An 18,428-nucleotide genomic window follows, 5' to 3' on the forward strand; every position below is an offset into this window, starting at 1 on the left:
TGAATGTACAAAAGCCTAAGGGGAAGATCATTCAAAAATTTGAATCCTCTTTGATTTTTAAATGAATGCTGTCTCATCATTAATGAGTTTTGAGTCTTTTGACATGGTTCTGATTGGATTCCACTAACGTAAATAAATCAAATTGGATCCAATTCATGCCCCCAAGTCTTTAACCGGGTCAACCCGACCGGTTTAAAACTACCGCCCCTAACTTATTAAAAACCCTCGAGAAAACCTAAACCCTATCTGCTTCCTCTCTCTCTTTACTCAGAGAAAACAGATCGCCTCCTCTCCTCAGTCGCCACCATGTTTGAATACCGTTGCAACTCCATCAATTGGAAGCCGTCTCCGTTAACATCCCTCGCTACCAGCTCCGACGGCTCTCAAGTCGCCGCAGCTCGCGAAGACGGTTCTCTTGAGCTCTGGCTCGTCCCCCCTGGCTCTGTCTCCTGGCACTCTCAACTCGTACGCTTTCTCATCCCTAATCTTCCGATTAACACATTTCAAATTCGTTAAGTTTGTCAATTGATTGCAGATTATCCATGGAGATCCAAAATCGAGAATCTCGCACCTCGTCTGGTTAGGTGCTAGGTTGTTTTCTTCTAGCATCGATGGAACAATCTCAGAGTGGGATCTTTTCGACCTGAAGCAGAAGGTGAGTACCATTGTATAAGTAGCATTCTCTTGTTTGCTTGTTTTCTAATATGAAATCTATATGTGCAGGTTGTATTAGATTCAATTGGAGTATCAATCTGGCAAATGGCTGTGGCGCCTCTCTCCACTGCTGAAGCAGAGATGATGGTGAAGAAGGAGTACTTGAGTGAGGAATCAGATGACGAGGGAGAAAGTGGAGTTGAAGATGGTTCGGAGTTTGATGAGCTTGAGGAGAAACCTGATAGGCGTCTTGCAGTTGCTTGTGACGATGGCTGCGTGAGGATGTATTATGTCTCTGATTCAGAGAAATTAACGTACTATAGATCATTGCCTCGGGTCAGTGGTGAGAAGACATCTTTTCTCCCATTTACCATTATTTTGATTCTTTATTGTTGTGTCTGCTTAGAGATTTATGGAACGCTATCTTTGTAGGCCGTGCTTTAAGTGTGACGTGGAGTTTGGATGCTCAGAGAATCTATTCGGGCAGTAGTGATGGGTGAGGATATTTACTTTTGACGAGATGCAAGTTATCTAATATATGTTTTTCGATTTGCCTAAGTAATTTTTTTTGGCTTCCCGACAATTACTTGTAGGCTGATAAGATGCTGGGATGCTAACCTCTGCCAAGAGGTATATAGAATTACGGTTGGACTTGGAGGACTGGGAAATGGATCTGAGCTCTGCATTTGGTCACTTCTTTCGTTGAGGTAGATATTATTGTCGTGCTCATATGTTAGTTATGTCTTTCTTTTCCTATTTCTGATGATCTTGTTTGCGTTTGCTCACTTCTTGTTTTAGATGTGGAGTTCTTGTCAGCGGAGATAGTACAGGAAGTGTCCAGTTTTGGGATAGCCAGCATGGAACCCTTTTGCAGGCGCATTCTAATCACAAGGGTGATGTGAATGCTCTTGCAGCAGCACCAAGTCATAACCGTGTGTTTTCTGCAGGCGCCGATGGACAGGTAAATGATTCTACTTGTGTGATCCCTCATGTGAACGTCAGTTAACACTTAATGTATCTTAAAGACTGGTTCCCATTTGAGGAGATGAACCTTAAAAGAAGTAGAAACAAATAGTTTTACCAATTGCAAAGTTCCACAGATTAAACAGAAACCTTCCTTCATTAACTTAACATTAGATGTGTTATTTCGTTGTGAGGTGTCAACTTTCTAATTTCTCTCATCCTTTTGTAGGTTATTCTATATAAGCTCGCTGGTGGAGCATTTAAATCACAAGATATAAAACCTTCTTCCACTAAGAAGTGGGATTATATCGGTTGTGTAAGGGCCCATACTCATGACATCAGAGCTCTAACTGTGGCAGTGCCAATTAGTTCAGAAGGTCAGTGGCGTCTTGAGTTATTCTGCTTTTACTATTTCCAGTATAATTTGCAATTAACGTTCATGTTAGGATGTGTAAGAGTTGAAGGATTACAAACACAGAGAGAATTCAAAGCGTTTAATAGAAAAGAATCAGATATAGAACACCAAATGCGTTAAAGTCTCCCATTGTTAAAACCGATAAAGCTACATCAAAGCGGTTAACTTCCAGAACGCTCCTTTTCACCCATAATTTTGTGATTATTCTTTAAAAGCTTGACCAAATGCTTGTGGGAACAATGTTTTCCTGTATCTATAAGCTGTTGTTTTGTGGTTCTTAAACTCCCATTTATTTTCAGGTTCTCTTCCAGACAGTGATGCAAAAGGAAAAAGTCGTAAACAGCGCAGGAAGGAGAAGCCTGGTGGTATCAGTTACCATAAATGGGCACATTTGGGGGTTCCAATGCTCATTTCAGCTGGTGATGATGCAAAGCTTTTTGCATACTCAGTTCAAGAGTTCACTAAGTTCCATCCACATGATATATGTCCTGCGCCTCAGAGAGTACCTATGCAGATGGTACATAATACAGTGTTCAATCAGACTTCTCTTCTCTTGGTTCAGGATTCTTGTTCTTTAGACATTCTTGGTATTCACATAAGCAGTGAGTCTAGTGGGCGTGTCCTCACCAAGCCACTAGTTCGTGTTAAAAGTAAAGGTGGCAGAAAGATCATATGCAGTGCAATTTCTAACGCAGGATCACTTTTTGCTTATTCCGACCAAATTCGACCAAGTCTGTTTGAGTTGAAGAAAAACAAACTTGGAAATAACCCATGGAGTCCCATAAGAAAGCGACTTCCGAATCTTCCATCTGCTCATTCCATGGTCTTCAGCTGTGACTGCTCTCGGCTGATAATAGCTGGACATGACAGAAAAATATATGTATGTGCCAATTTTTCTTTTACCTGCTTGACCATATCAAACATCTAAAACTTTATTTTGTTGGCAGACCGTTGGGACTGATAGCATGGAGCTATTACACACCCTTACTCCACGTCAGGAGGCGCAGGAAGGTGAATCTCCTCCTCGTGAACCACCAATTACAAAGCTGTATACTAGCACAGATGATCATTGGCTAGCTGCTATCAATTGCTTTGGGGACGTATACGTGTTCAACCTGGAAACACAGAGGTGAACATTTTGTAATCTTTTTCTGCTTACAATTATTTATTAGGACTTATTCAGAGCAGTATATCTTCATATGGTTATGGCTTGCATATTTTCCAAGCAGCTGCTTTTATATTTTATTCATTCATTCTCTGATTCTGATTACAGGCAGCATTGGTTCATATCAAGGCTTGATGGTGCATCTGTTGCAGCCGCTGGTTTCCATCCCAGGGACAACAATGTGCTTGTGATCTCCACCTCTTCAAACCAGGTCTTTGCATTGGACGTGGAAGCTAGAGAGTTGGGCAAGTGGTCGCTTCTTCAAACTCTTTGTTTGCCAAAGAGATACCAAGAGTTCCCTGGTGAGGTCTTAGGGCTCTCATTCACTCCATCGCCAAGCTCATCATCTGTCATCGTCTACAGCTCCAGGTACTTTAGATTTTTTCACTAATGACAATTTTGCACTACAAAAACAAAACAAAGCCCTATTAATCGTGGCACTTGTTGCAAAAGCAGAGCAAAGTGTTTGATTGAGTTCGGGAAGCCGACGGAACAAGGCGAAGAGATGGATTTGTCTGAAAGGGTGGAAGATAGAATTGCAAGCATTGGTTTGAAGAAATTGGGGAATGGGACCCGAAAACGTAGGTTGGAGGAGTATCAGAAAGAGAGCAAGAGTAATGAGAGAGACGAGATTGAAACTTCAAAGCACCCGGTTCTGTATTTAAAACATCTATCAAAGAATGCAATCTTGGTGGTAGAGAAACCATGGATTGAAGTTATCAAGAGTTTAGATTCACAGCCAGTTCACAGACATATATATGGGACATAAGGCTGGAGGAGGGAGAGAGGGCAAGCTCTTGCTCTGAAGAAAGTGTTCTTTTAATTTTTGATAGGAAAAGCGCAATAGAGATGATGAAGAAGAAGAGAATGTTAACAAGGAAGTTTACTTGCTTCTTATACGCTTCCAAGAATTTTGTAAGAGCCTTAATTAGTTTATTTGCTTGTTTGAATTTTAAACATTTCTTCTCTAAGCTTGTTGTTCTTGTCACTCCTTGGATATTGGGTTTTATCTAGTTCATGATTTTGTTATATATTAAGAACTGTTAATTTCAAAAAATGGAACATGCTATGATGCTAATATGTGCCTGGTCTTATGTATAACACTTCATGTCAAGATTAGTACACAACATTTTTGTATCTTAGTCATTTATTGCTAGTGACTCTTTCTTTTCTGGTTACCTGAAAACATTTATATGAGAATCCACTTTGTATTGTATTTTCTTTTGTTATAAAATATGGTAGGATGCATTATCAAAACATTTGGTGGATGTGGTACATCGTCATCTTACCTAAATTCGAAAATAAAATCTTTAACATGGAGCGGTAGAGTCTGCATACAAAACGTGCATACTCTTTTTTATATTATAACGGATTCCGAATTTTTTTTCCTGAAATCAGAATAAGAGAGAGTAAAGAGAGATTATCAAAACAACGAAAACGGAAGATCAGTATGTGTCGACCAAGCATAGGATGTTAAACGGCCAAGGCAAGGCATGACATCATCAAAGACACGTAAGAGAAAAGAAACCCCACTGACGTCAACTAAGAAACCCCCACGTGTCTCTCCTGCTCTCTCACCGTTGCATGAAGCAGACAGAACCTGCAACTGCCTCGTGTTCCTCCCCAAAGACCAGTTACTAACACACACGTCCCTAAATCATCTCGAACAACCAAAGACTCCAATTAACATTGTCACAAAACCTTGCATGTAGTAAAAAAAGAAGATAGGTGTAGGCACGCATGACGTCCTGCAGCAACACGCGTTGCAGTGATAGCCTTTGTGATTGGTGAACCGAACCATATCCCACAGTATATCTGTTTTGTAAGAATGGCACATTAAACGTGTCCCTATCCCCAACTCTCTCTAACACGTACCCATCCTTTTCTCTCCATATGTCCTTCTTCCTTAAATATTCGCCTCTCTCTTATTGGCTCTTCACTCTCCTTATTATAACCTTACTTCTCTTTGTTCTCTCAACATCTCTCGTCTTCTTTCTTCTTCTTGTAGTGATTTTTGAATTTTTTTACACCATGATAAAGATACTTAGCTCTCATAACTCGCACCATTCTCACTCAACCACCACAACTCTTAAAACAGCCGAGATCTTGTCCAAATATAGACCCATTGCTCCTAGGCCTGGGACGAACCAACTAAACGACAATGAATCTTCTTCTTCTTCTTATATGTCTCACAAGATCAGCCAATCTCCTTACCTTCGTCACCTCTGGCCACAGCTTCAAGCTCGTCCTACGAGAACCCGCAAGCGAGGGAGAGGCGGGATGGGTCCAACGTCTCATCTCTCGTTGAAGAGACCCAAGTCATTAGCTACGTCTGCCAAAACTCCTACACAGCGGGTGTTTCGCCCTATTAAAACGCTGGCGTTTCAGGCTTTCTCTCATGCGGGGCTACCTAACCTTACTACACAAGTTGGCTACGCCTTGGAGAATGGTGGATCTCCTGCTTTGGTGACTCTGCCTCTTCTTCAATGCCCTCCTCTTTCCTCCAAATGCATGGAGCCAGAGATCAAAGTAAAGGGTCTGATTGATCTGAACAAGAGCCTAGAGACGATACAAGAGAGAGACTTCTTGACGCAGCTACAAGGACCCATCACAACAACAACAAAGACAGCAGCAGCAGCAAGCAGAGTCATAACTCCACAACCCATAAGACCGGTGTGCTCAAGAATCAACGTAGCATGCATAAACCCACTAAGCAACCCATCTCAAATCAGCAAGAAATCACCACAAGAGGTGGAAGAAGAAGTTGAATCCGATGTGCTGCCCGCTATAATCTCCGATTCAAACAACAAGGTCAAGCTGGTGAACTCGGCATACAAGGAGATGATGGGGCAACCAGAGTGCTCGTGGCTAGATTCAATGGTGAAAGTGAAGAGGATGTGTGGTGAAGTGGTGATACAATTCTGTGAATCCAAGATTTCAGAGAATAATAATGGCTATTCATGCTGGGTGAAGATAGAGTGGGGAAGAGACGGTAAGGAGGAGCTTGTGCATGCGTTCTGCGATGTAATGAAACGTGAGTGCGACTCCAAGGATTATGTCTTTACGTGGAGGTTTCACATAACCGCCAAAGAAACTTGTCAGCCAAGCTACAATGCTTAGTTAGGTTTTGGAGTATCCGTGTTGTAATGCTTTAGCCTAATGATATATATAATATATCCAATATTAAATATCGTTTAGTGGTACTCTTCTCTTGTAAATACACTATGAAGAACAGCAAGTTACTCCTTATTTATGAATGGTTTCATCTAAGGAAGTGCATGTGACATTCATTTAGGTAGATTTTGAGATATAACTCTTACTGTCTTATATAACATAACCATCCAACAAAAGTACAACTTCAAACTCTAATCATCAAAAAAGTTATCCTCTCAAGAACCTGCCACTCTGCAAGTTTTGTTTAGAGGCTGAAGAAGATTTTGTTACCTAATTTTCACTTTGCTTGTCCGCGTAACTTACTTGCAAGTCAAATGAAACTCTGCACCGGAGCCGACAACTCTAGCTCATATGCAGCTTGGTAAAACTCTGCAGCTTGCTGTGATAAGCCTTGCATTTTAGCAACATGTCCTAGCTTCATCCACGCGTCGTGACTTCTCGGGTCTAACCGTAAGGCGTTCATCAGAAAACTCTTGGCGGTTGCAAGTGTATCACCTCCGGATTTCATCATAACCTCTGCTATTGAAACAATGCTGGGAACGTGGTCTGGATCTATCGAGAGCGACATGAAGAAGGGTATCAAAGCCTCTTCGTGAAGTGATTTAGCTTCAAGACACAAACCTGTCCCAAAATTGAAGGAGATTGTTATCAACAAGAGCGAAATCAATGAACGTCGAGAACATTTTGAGTCCTATTGTTTTCTCCATACCTGTTTCATTCCAGCCTCTGGGAGAATAAAAGGAGATGGATCTTGCCTTGTCCAGACATGTTTCTGCATCTGACAATGAACCTAGCTTTCCATAGACAGAGGCCAGGTCTTGCCAAGCTTCCGTTTCATATTTCTTTAGCAGAGTCTGAAATATAGAATAAGAGTAGTCAGAGAGATCACAAACATTTTCATTTATGACAACCAAACTATAGTTACCTCAGATTGTTCAGACTTCTCCTGCGCCCGGATTAGAGCCAGAAAGTTACTGCATGTCTTCAATGCTTGCTTAGGTTGTTCTTGAGCCATCTGAAGCACAGCTTTCAACTTCAGAAGGTCTAACTTTTCCATGTCACCAGCCTCTTCCATGGTAAAGTCCAGAATAGATTCCGCATCCTTGAGCCGTTTCTCTGCTGAAAGGACAGCAGCTAAATGTTTCCATCCTCTAGTCGAAACACCTCCCACCATACTAGAATACTCAACCGCGCCATCCAAAGCCGCTTGAAGGTTTCTTTGAAACGCATTCTCAACGCTTAAGTTATATACAGCATCTGGTTCCGGATCACCCTTGGCCATCGTTGCAGCTTTGTTTAGAGAGTATAGAGATTTCTTCTGAAGTGAAACCCGTTCAGAGTCTAGTTTGGAACTTCTTGCAGCGTTTCCATAGCAGACACCAAGGAACCTGTGCGCTTGGCGGAAAAGATGTTCACTCTGATTATTAGCCAAGTCAAGCAGTCTTTGAGAAAAATATATACCGTCCCTCGAGTGTTGTGGATCTTCAGAGCATAGCTTTGCTCCAAACAATAACCAAGAAGCCTGCGGTATCTGTCTTGATTCAGAAGGACCAAGGGCCAGCTTCAATAGATTAATGGCAGTTTTACCCATCCCTGCAGCACTGTAACAAAGAGAGAGCAGGTACCATCTCTCCCCTCGAGTGTAAACACCAGGAAGAATCTGCTCCAGATAGGTCGCCAACACTTCAAACTGTCCAACCATCGAAAGAGCGTAAGCGAGATGATCCACGAGTTCTGCATCCCACTGTATCCCTCCAACAACCATCTTCTTCACAAGCAACATTAACAACACAATCGCCTCCTCCATGCTGTCCTTGGGGCTCGCCTCAACGCTACCGTAAAGCAAAACCAAAGCTAAAGACTTCTGCGTAACAGCTAACCTCTGTGGATCCAGATTCCACGGTCTGGATAAAGCGCGGCGATACGAAGCAACGGTCTCATGAAAGTCTCCAGCTTTTGTCCATAGCAAAGGAAGCAGCTCGAGCGCCTTGTGGAAAACTTCCTGCAGTTTATCGAATCCGCTGATACCTACTCGAGGCATGCCACTTGGTAGCGCAGATTCAACCATGTCAAGGATTAGTTTACATTCCTCTGCAGCCTCTGGTAAAAAAAACAATAACAATGTGAGAACAGAATCTTTCAAAGCAAGATAGCTTCAAGAAGAGATAACCTTTGCAAGAGCCGAGTTCCTCAAGTGATCTAGCTTTAAGCAAGATAGCTTCAAGAAGCAAGCTGACGGAATGCATTGACATGGAACTTGGAGGAGGGAGAGTAACAGCAGAGGCTCTGGAGCGTGGTGGTTTATTGCAAGGACGAGTTCTGTCGAGAATAGCTTTGGTTATCCTCGGAGTTAAGACCTTAATGTCAATCCCTTTGAAGACCTGAAGCGCTGCGTCGAAGTTACCTCTCTGATACTCAAGTCTCCCAAGCAAAGCCCTCGCTTCCTATAAGAATTTAAAAAAAAAATCAAAATTAGAAACGAATCTATGAGTTTCGTTTCGTTTCGGTAAGAAGAAGGCAACCTCGTAGTTGAGGGAGAGAGCCTCTTTTAGAGTGGACTCAGCTTCATCGACTTGAGACTCTTCGAGTTTGGAATCCCAATCGGCTCCTCCTCTAGTTCTGGTGGAAGAAGAAAGGCCACTAGCTGAGAAGTCTCGTGTAGCTAGCGACTCCGGCGAGCCTGGCTGGTCGTCGAAACGGAACTGTTCGCCTGAACAAGCACACAACATTCTCTTCCTCCTCTTCGTTGCGATGAACGGATTCAACAGATGCACGCAGCAGCTTCACTAAGAGAAAACGAAAATTAAAATTGGATTTAACCTCCTCACAAATCCTTAAGCTTAATTAGAGATTTGTGCTGTTAAATCTCAACAAATCAAATATCTTGGCGGAAGAGTAACGGCGAAATCAAAGAAGACTTACACGAAAACGCGAGTGGGGAGCTTCCATGAAGGATATGGACTAATTTGATTTTAAAGAAAACGAAGAATCAAGAGAGGAAGATCAGAAATCGAGGTTTAAGGGTTGTTTGTCACTATGCTATGTGTTGTTCATATCACTCTCTCTAAGCAAGGTGCAGGCCCAGCGGCTTCCACGCTGTCATCTTTTTTTTTTTTTTTCCTTCCTTTTTTTTAATTCTAATTTTAAATTGTTTTTGGGTCCCATGTGTTTATGTTTTTAACTACACCATGATGATGCTTAATGAAAACATTCCCATAATCACATATTATTAAATACTATAAACATGATCTGAGATTATTAGGGAATCCTATAAAATACACACTTCATCTTTTTTTTTTTTTTTTTGTCACCAAAACACTTCATCAGATCATGTTTATTATTATCTGAGGATTCTTATTAGGGAGGGAATCCTATAAATACGCACTTTATTAAAACATCTTTGTCTCACCCCTATTTTTTTAAATTTCAAAATAGACTACTTCTCCAACACTGATGAAATAAACCTAAGCTTTATTACAGACTAAGGTTCCGAATGGTAACTGCGGTTTGAGCGGTGCGGGACAAGCGGTTCAACTGCGGTGCGGTTTTAACAGTTATAAAAACGTATAGATATATTGTATATGTAGAGATTTTTGTTACTGTTAACTGCGGTGCAGGGCGGTTGTAAACATTTGATGCCTAACTCTCTACTTTTTTTTTTTTTTTTTTTTTACAAAAAATGGAGTAAATATATTAGAAATGCACTTAATCAGACTTTATTTTGAATGGAAAACAATCAGAACACTGTAATCAAATCCTGGCATGGAGAATGCCACAATTTTTTTATAGTCTGAGCCAGTTGTGATATAAGTTGGAAACAATAAGGGATCATCAAATCCCATACGAAAAAGTCTCTCACCCATACAATGAAAAGTAACATTTTGATATCCTCCAATAAACCACCCCATTTTTCCTGTAAGGGTTTCTTTCTTGTTAAGCAGCATCCGAGGTTACAAGAATAAACAGTGGCGCCTCTCCTAGCTTCTCCCTTCCATTAAGCTCTGGTAACTCAATCACGCATGCACACTCCACTATCTTCACTCCTACTCGCTCTGCCGGAGATAAATAGATAGAGAGTCAAGTCTAACTGTGAAATATTTTTTTTTGTTATTCATTCAAGCAAATGCTGCATCGAGATATATCTTGTACTTACCAAGTAGTCGGATTGCAGCAGCGAGAGTGCCACCAGTGGCAATGAGGTCATCTATGATGATAGCACGCTCACCAGGCTCCACCGCACCTACATGCATCTCTATCTTGTCTGTTCCATACTCCAACGAATACTCCTCCGATATAACCTTCCCTGTTAAACAAACCACCAAATATCATTAGTAGTGCGATATTCATGTTGTCCTGCTCAATTTAAGTATCCAAAAATCACTTAACAAACACCTATCTCGTAATTTGTAAAAACATAAACAACTTACTCCATCAATATGTAACAATAACCAAAGAAACAACCACTTAGGCTACTGCAAGTTACCACAAAAGAAATATGAATTAGCAAATGAGTAGAAGATATAGGTACACAATTGTAAACTTAAGAGCAAGAAGCCATTTTAAACTAACAACTGTCTACCAAAATCTATTTGTCCCATTTCAACAGACTATACAGCTTATCCACTAGGTTACTACTAGACCTTTGTAACTAAATAGAAATATATAACTACTACTACTAGAGGAAAGGGCAATGTACCAGGTAGCTTCTTGGGCTTCCTCATGGGAACAAATTTAGCACCAATAGCCAACGCAATAGGAGGTCCAAAAATGAAACCTCTTGCTTCAACACCTGTCACCATTTCAAATCATTTCGTTACATACAAAAAGGAATCAACTTTCACACACTAAAGGGTAAAGAAAGGCTCATTCCAAACAGACCAGTAAGTTGTAAGGTATGGAAGAAGTTAGTTACCTGCAACAACAGAGATGCCTTTGCCTTTGTATCTTTCAACAAAAATATCAATAGTATCCTTAAAGGCCTCAGTGTCGAGAAGAAGCGTAGTTATGTCCTGAAACATGATCCCTGTTCAAAAGTATCCAATTCCAGATGATTAGGTTTCGAATGTTACGAACCTCCCGTTAACTATAACAAAAATCTCTACATATACCATATATCTATACGTTTTTATAATTGTTAAAACCACACCGCAGACCACAGTTAAACCGTTTGTACGGCACCGCTCAAACCGCAGTTACCATTCGGAAGAGCCTCAGAGGGAAACACAGATCAAGATTCTAAACTAGTTTGAACAAAAGGGAGACCTGGTTTAGGGAAGTCGGGGATGACTCTGATTGAAGAAGCGATCTTGGGGATTCTCGGATCTTGTCCATCTTCTTTAGCTGCCATTTCACTCTCCCGACTCACTGCTGCTGTATGTAACACACAAAGAGGGACTCAGATGAAACACAGACCATAAGTGAAAACACAGTTGCGAATGACGGTATTGCCCCCCACCCAGCAAAATATCTATTTTATGATCTAAAGGAAACAGAGGAACAAAAAGGCAAATAAGAAGTGGGTGGGGTCTACCGCAAGTGAAGAGGCCGAGGGAGGTGGTAGAACGACGGCTTGGGAGGCGGATCGAAGGAATACGGTGGCAGAGGAGACGTTGGCAAAGGACAGGAGGAGGAGGATGAGCAAGACAGAGATGGTAAGAAGAAACTATTGATTGCATATTATTTGGATTTTGAGATCTTAAAAAAAAAAAAAAAGGAATGTAATAATTTTAGAGACGGAGTGGTAGTTGATTAACGCCGTGATCAACGCCTTTTCAACTCCACAATAAACACACCTTCCTTGGTGGCTTATTCTTTTCACACATGTTAATCATTTCACAGTAAAAAAAAAAATCAAATTGAAAACGACATTTGAACAACGGGACACCATGTTTAAATGTTCATGTTTTTCTTTCTACACCGTGTTTATGCTCAATCTTTGTATTATGTGACACAAACTACTCATTAACAGGTAATTGATCTATAACACTTTATGCGCTTATAATGGGCCAGTAGACGTCTAATGAGGCCCAATGGATATATAGTGAAACCATGCTGGCACACAATCAGTTTCTTCTCTGGTCGTTGAATTCACGAGAACGTACATCACAAGCAAAACATCTCTTACTTATCTGTGACTTGAAGCTATTTCGTTTTCCATCCTTCGTCCCCGTTTCATTTTCAAACTCGCTTCTTATTCAAAAAAAGCCCTAAAGCCTAATGTCGAAGTTAACTCGTCAACCACCTCCTCCCATGACCTCTCAACAATATTCTTTCCTTAAATATATACATTCTCTTCCTTCTCCTCTCTAGAATCCCACCACACATCTCCGTCCGGTACGATGATCCGTTCTTCTCTCTCCGTAATTCTTCTCTTTCTCTTCTTGTCTGCTTCTTCCGCTGAGCATAATGCTCGAACGGAGCGAATCTCAGGTAATATTCTAGTGTTGCATTGAACACCTTCTCAAGAAACTAATGTACATTGGTGGTGGCCAAATAATGTTGTTGTTCGAGTTAGACATTTAAAATGTTTTCATAATGTCATACATTCAAATAAAAAGTTGTGTTCATATTCTGCATATAAATTTTTCATATATAAATAAAATTGTCGCATAAAATCGTGATGTCATAAACGACCGGTTTCTTTGCCTTTGCTCTGGACTGAGCTTAGAGTTAGTTTACACATAAATATATAATTTGATTTGCTTAAGAAGTTGTGTAAAAATGCAGGAAGTGCTGGTGATGTATTGGAGGATAATCCAGTTGGGAGGCTTAAGGTTTATGTATACGACCTCCCAAGCAAGTACAACAAAAAGTTACTTCAAAAAGACCCTCGTTGTCTTACGCACATGTTTGCTGCCGAGATTTTCATGCACAGGTTCCTCTTATCTAGTCCTGTCCGAACGCGTAACCCCGATGAAGCTGATTGGTTCTACACTCCCATTTACCCCACTTGCGATCTCACTCCTACCGGCTTGCCATTGCCATTTAAATCTCCGCGTATGATGAGAAGCGCCATACAACTAATCTCATCGAATTGGCCTTATTGGAATCGGACAGAAGGTGCTGATCACTTCTTTGTTGGATAATTCCAAGCTTGTGGAAACTTAACATATTATTAGATGTTTAATATGTTAAGATAAACACAATAAACCTAGAAATAGGAAAAGGAAGTTTCTATTTAGGTTAGGTTTGTGTTTTCCATATCCCACATGTTAAAGGGAATTGTCTTTCATATAAATATAGGTCTAATGGAGAGGTGTTCCATATGATCTAAGAGAAACATATTGAGAGCTTTAGTTTTGAGTAGTTTCTAAAGCTAATAAGAAAAGTTGTTCTTATAATTCTTTGTGTTTCTAAGAGATTTGAATTGGTATCAGAGCCCCAGGTTGGAGACTCGATCTAAGCTTAAGTTGTAGCTTAAGATCCTGGTGCTTGTGAACAAGAGATCGCGACGGCAAGATGGCTGACGTGACTAGGGCTCCACGCACGAAGGACTTTGGATCTACATCCATCCAATGTCCGATGTTGTCATCGACAAACTACACAGTTTGGTCGATGAGGATGAAGGTTCTACTACGTGTTCATGAAGTGTGGGACACAATCGAACCTGGTTCAGATGATCAAAAGAAGAACGATGTTGCGATAGCTCTTTTGTTTCAATCTGTTCCCGAAACATTGATTCTCCAGGTGGGAGAACAAACCGCATCAAAAGAGATCTGGAACGCCATCAAGTCGCGACACCTAGGAGCTGATCGTGTAAGGGAGGCGAGACTTCAGACGTTGATGGCGGAGTTTGACAGGTTGAAGATGGATGATTCAGATACGGTCGATGACTTCGCGGGGAAGATATCGGGCCTATCATCCAAAGCAACCTCGTTGGGAGAAAACATAGAAGAATCCAAGATGGTCAAGAAGTTCTTGAAGGGTCTTCCAAGACACAAGTATATCCAGATCGTAGCATCACTTGAGCAAGTCCTAGATCTCAACTCGACGGGGTTTGAAGACATAGTAGGAAGGCTTAAGGCGTACGAGGAGCGTGTAGGAGAAGAAACTCAGAAAGAAGACCAAGGGAAGCTGATGTTTTCGAACAATGAAGAGCATAGTCAGAGGGGCTATGAGAATTCCCGTGGTAGAGGAAGAGGACGGAACGGTAGAGGCAGAGGTCGAGGTAGGTCACACAACCAAAACCGTGCGTCACACACCGAAGATAACAACTCGAAGAAGAATCGTTCAAAGCTGATATGTTGGAGATGTGACAAGCCTGGTCACTACGCAACTGTCTGTCCCGAAAAGACAGAGAAGAATCAAGAAACTAACCTAAACGAGACAGAAGAGGCTGATGCACTCTATGTACACGAGGTGGTGTTTTTGAATGAAGATAAGGTGATTCCGAAGAATCTTGATATCGACAAAGGCAATGCAAGTGTCTGGTATTTGGATAATGGAGCGAGCAATCACATGACAGGGAACAAGGAGTTCTTTTCGAGTTTGAATCTCAACACCAAAGGGAAGGTGAAGTTTGGTGATGGATCGTGTGTTGACATTGTAGGAAAGGGTGTGGTTACCTTTGTGTGCAAGACTGGAGAGAAGAAGGCACTCAAGGACATATACTACATACCCGATCTGAAGCACAATATATTGAGTCTTGGGCAAGCAACAGAGAACGGATGTGAGGTTAACATGAAAGATGTCTACTTAACGCTCACAGATTCGCATGGAAGGTTGCTAGTTCGTGTGACAAGATCTCCAAACCGTCTCTACAAGACCCCTATGGAGATAAGCTACCCGGAATGTTTACATGTCAGGGACGAAGATGCTACATGGAGGTGGCATGCTCGACAAGGACATATATGCTATGGAGTGATGAACAACATGGTAAGGAAGGAGATGGTCGTAGGAATGCAGAGTGTAACACACGAAGAAGGCGTGTGTGACACATGTCTCGCAGAGAAGCAAACGAGACACTCATTCCCGAGTGTAACACACAAAGAAGGCGTGTGTGACACATGTCTCGCAGGGAAGCAAGCCAGAGACACATTCCTGACTAAGGCCATGATTTGTACATCAAAGCCAGTGAGATTATTGCTTGGAAATTTGTGTGGATGTATCACACCACCAACACCAGCAGATAATCGTGAGGCATTCTATCGGTTCAAAAGATCTCACACCGATAGAGGAGGAGAGGTTGCCTCAGCTATGTTCAATCTAGGTTGCACCGATAGAGGAGGAGAGGTTGCCTCAGATGTGCTCAATCTAGGATGCACCGATAGAGGAGGAGAGATTGCCTCAGATGAGTTCAACCTATCTTGTGAAGAAGATTGGGTTGAAGCTATGGAAGACGAGTTGGAGTCTATCACAAGAAACAAGATATGGGAGCTTGAAGATAGACCGACTGGTTCTGAGAAGAAAGGAGAAGATGATCGAGTTTGTGTGTTACACAAGACGTTGCATGTGTTACGCCAGGCACCCAGAGCATGGAGTGTAAAACTCGATCAGGTTCTCAAGGAGATGAGATTTGAGAAGTGCACGAAGGAACCATCAGTGTACTGCAAGACTCAAGGAGGAGACGTCTTGATCATAGCCATCTACGTTGATGATCTATTTGTGACAGGAACTTCGCTTAAGGTGATTAGGCAATTCAAGGAGGAGATGTCTAAGAAGTTCGAGATGTCAGATCTAGGTAAGCTAACGTACTACCTTGGCATAGAGGTGATTCAAGGAGCAGACGGAATCAGAATAAAGCAAGAGAGGTATGCTCAAGGAATCCTGTGTGACACAAAGATGGAAGTGTGTAACACGACTCACGTAGGAGTGTGCAACACGACTCACGGAGGAGTGTGTGACACAAAGGTGGAAGCGTGTGACACAACGCACGTACCAATGGAGTCAAGGTTCTCAAAGGATGAAGATGAACCAGAGATAAATCAGTTGGGTGTTGAGCAGAAGGCCGACATCCTTCCCAGAGCTCATGTACGCAAGATGGCGGATGTGACCAGAGTTATCATCGCAGTGAGCTTCAGCCACAAGACTCATCGCAACTTAAGTGAAGAGGTCATGAGAAGGTTATACAAGAACTGGGCCGATTCTAAGAAGAAGCGGTACGGAAGCAAGGAGAGCATCCGGTCTAACCTTGAGAAAGATGTGAATTCAATGGGTGGATTCGCACACCATGGTGTGGTGGAGGATGATTACTTGATGATTAAGTTCAAGCAAATGAGGAGCTTAATCGGAGTTCAAGAAATTGATCTCCCTAATTCAAGTTGGAATTAAGGGGGTGAATGTTGGATAATTCCAAGCTTGTGGAAACTTAACATATTATTAGATGTTTAATATGTTAAGATAAACACAATAAACCTAGAAATAGGAAAAGGAAGTTTCTATTTAGGTTAGGTTTGTGTTTTCCATATCCCACATGTTAAAGGGAATTGTCTTTCATATAAATATAGGTCTAATGGAGAGGTGTTCCATATGATCTAAGAGAAACATATTGAGAGCTTTAGTTTTGAGTAGTTTCTAAAGCTAATAAGAAAAGTTGTTCTTATAATTCTTTGTGTTTCTAAGAGATTTGATTCTTTGTCGTGCCACATGACTTTGGTGCCTGCTTCCATTATCAGGTAGAGTTTCTCGCCACTCAAGAACACACTTTAGATATATACTTTTGGAGCCAAAGATAGTTTAACTAAAAAATTGGAGCTAAAGATAATTTAGTTAAAAATTTAATAAAATTTTCTTTTAATTAATTTGAAGATCTAGTTTTTTGTAATTAAAACCAATGTTTCGCTTTGCCATGTTCATGACCGGTTTTGTTTGTAACTGATCTAGTTAGTAATGGATAAAATTGATTATTTAGCTCTTCTATAATCTCTTTAAGTGCTTGGTTACATGGAAACTAAGTATCTTCTTAATAGTCTCAGTGAATTAACTGAAGATTTAATCTTGACACTAAACAGGAGGAAAAGGCCATTAAAAGAGGGATTCTTCCACTACTCGAACGTGCCACTTTGGTTCAGACATTTGGTCAGAGGAACCATGTGTGTTTGGACCAAGGCTCAATCACTATTCCACCTTTTGCACCACCACAGAAGATGCAAGCCCATTATATTCCTCCAGACATCCCACGCTCTATCTTTGTCTACTTCCGCGGTCTGTTCTACGACGTCAACAACGATCCAGAAGGTGGCTATTACGCAAGGTACATCTTATCTAGACTAGTAAAGTGATGATGTGTTACATATGATCAAATTGTTTTAATGGAGTATATGTATTTGTATAGAGGCGCAAGAGCAGCTGTGTGGGAGAACTTCAAGAACAACCCTCTATTCGACATCTCAACAGACCACCCGACAACATACTACGAAGACATGCAAAGATCCATCTTCTGTCTATGTCCTCTAGGATGGGCTCCATGGAGCCCGAGGCTAGTTGAAGCGGTTGTGTTTGGGTGCATTCCAGTTATCATAGCTGACGACATAGTACTGCCTTTCGCAGACGCTATCCCCTGGGAAGAGATAGGAGTCTTTGTTGCGGAAAAAGACGTTCCTAAACTAGACACGATCCTTACCTCAATACCAACGGAAGTGATCCTCAGGAAACAGAGACTTCTGGCGAATCCTTCGATGAAACAAGCCATGCTGTTTCCTCAACCGGCTCAACCGGGGGACGCGTTCCATCAGATACTTAACGGGTTAGCGAGGAAGTTACCTCACGACAGAAGCATATACTTGAGGGAAGGTGAGAAGGTTCTGAACTGGACCGCTGGTCCTGTTGGTGACCTTAAACCTTGGTAAAATTCAGAAGGCGTTGGCTGTTTGAGAGAAGAGCATATGTTGTTTATGTTCAATTACGTACAAAAAACAGTTGTGCTCCTTCTCTGGTGGATTATTTTTGTAGATCACATTAGTAGAGAAGTGGAGCTACATGGGTCAAGTTGAATGTACACCTTTTTGTGGATCATACTACTCTTTGTTGTTTTCACAATTTCACATTGTTAACTCGTAATGTCCAATAATCCAAAAGCCAAAAAGTTTAATTAAGGATAAGTAAATCAACAAATCTCGA

General features: G+C 41.4%; 5 protein-coding genes across 6 annotated transcripts; 3 read left to right on the forward strand and 2 right to left on the reverse strand.

Annotated features, from left to right (window-relative positions):
- Window positions 1-286: 286 nt before the first annotated feature.
- On the forward strand, window positions 287-4,230 carry LOC103835391 (WD repeat-containing protein PCN). Its single transcript, XM_009111551.3, has 11 exons — window positions 287-465; window positions 536-655; window positions 724-997; window positions 1,087-1,150; window positions 1,248-1,361; window positions 1,453-1,615; window positions 1,847-1,994; window positions 2,332-2,912; window positions 2,980-3,161; window positions 3,306-3,566; window positions 3,654-4,230. Exons 1-11 carry the CDS (start codon window positions 307-309, stop codon window positions 3,964-3,966), a joined length of 2,379 nt encoding a protein of 792 aa, XP_009109799.1. The 5' UTR covers window positions 287-306; the 3' UTR covers window positions 3,967-4,230.
- Window positions 4,231-4,516: 286 nt separating this feature from the next.
- Window positions 4,517-6,476, forward strand: LOC103835392. The gene has a single exon (XM_009111552.3). It carries the CDS (start codon window positions 5,091-5,093, stop codon window positions 6,315-6,317), a length of 1,227 nt encoding a protein of 408 aa, XP_009109800.1. The 5' UTR covers window positions 4,517-5,090; the 3' UTR covers window positions 6,318-6,476.
- Window positions 6,465-9,831, reverse strand: LOC103835393 (protein NPGR1). Its single transcript, XM_009111553.3, has 6 exons — window positions 9,294-9,831; window positions 8,894-9,157; window positions 8,542-8,815; window positions 7,297-8,471; window positions 7,081-7,225; window positions 6,465-6,992 (listed from the first exon to the last, which is right to left on the reverse strand). Exons 2-6 carry the CDS (start codon window positions 9,098-9,100, stop codon window positions 6,682-6,684), a joined length of 2,112 nt encoding a protein of 703 aa, XP_009109801.1. The 5' UTR covers window positions 9,101-9,157; window positions 9,294-9,831; the 3' UTR covers window positions 6,465-6,681.
- Window positions 9,832-10,064: 233 nt separating this feature from the next.
- On the reverse strand, window positions 10,065-12,208 carry LOC103835394 (adenine phosphoribosyltransferase 1). Of its 2 annotated transcripts, none has more exons than XM_009111555.3 (6): window positions 11,902-12,208; window positions 11,634-11,738; window positions 11,284-11,394; window positions 11,068-11,160; window positions 10,525-10,674; window positions 10,065-10,423 (listed from the first exon to the last, which is right to left on the reverse strand). In XM_009111555.3, exons 1-6 carry the CDS (start codon window positions 12,044-12,046, stop codon window positions 10,305-10,307), a joined length of 723 nt encoding a protein of 240 aa, XP_009109803.1. In that variant the 5' UTR covers window positions 12,047-12,208; the 3' UTR covers window positions 10,065-10,304. The 2 variants fall into 2 exon arrangements, with proteins under 2 accessions (XP_009109803.1, XP_009109802.1); XM_009111554.3 differs by having other exon boundaries at window positions 11,634-11,741; window positions 11,902-12,201.
- A 242-nt stretch (window positions 12,209-12,450) lies between these two features.
- LOC103835395 (probable beta-1,4-xylosyltransferase IRX10) lies at window positions 12,451-18,403 on the forward strand. Its single transcript, XM_009111556.2, has 5 exons — window positions 12,451-12,800; window positions 13,098-13,441; window positions 16,940-16,984; window positions 17,321-17,562; window positions 17,644-18,403. The coding sequence occupies exons 1-5, from the start codon at window positions 12,710-12,712 to the stop codon at window positions 18,155-18,157; spliced, it is 1,236 nt and encodes a 411-aa protein (XP_009109804.1). The 5' UTR covers window positions 12,451-12,709; the 3' UTR covers window positions 18,158-18,403.
- The last annotated feature ends 25 nt before the right edge of the window (window positions 18,404-18,428 follow it).

The sequence above is a fragment of the Brassica rapa genome, chromosome A08 (assembly GCF_000309985.2).
Source record: "Brassica rapa cultivar Chiifu-401-42 chromosome A08, CAAS_Brap_v3.01, whole genome shotgun sequence".
Classification (NCBI taxonomy): domain Eukaryota; kingdom Viridiplantae; phylum Streptophyta; class Magnoliopsida; order Brassicales; family Brassicaceae; genus Brassica; species Brassica rapa.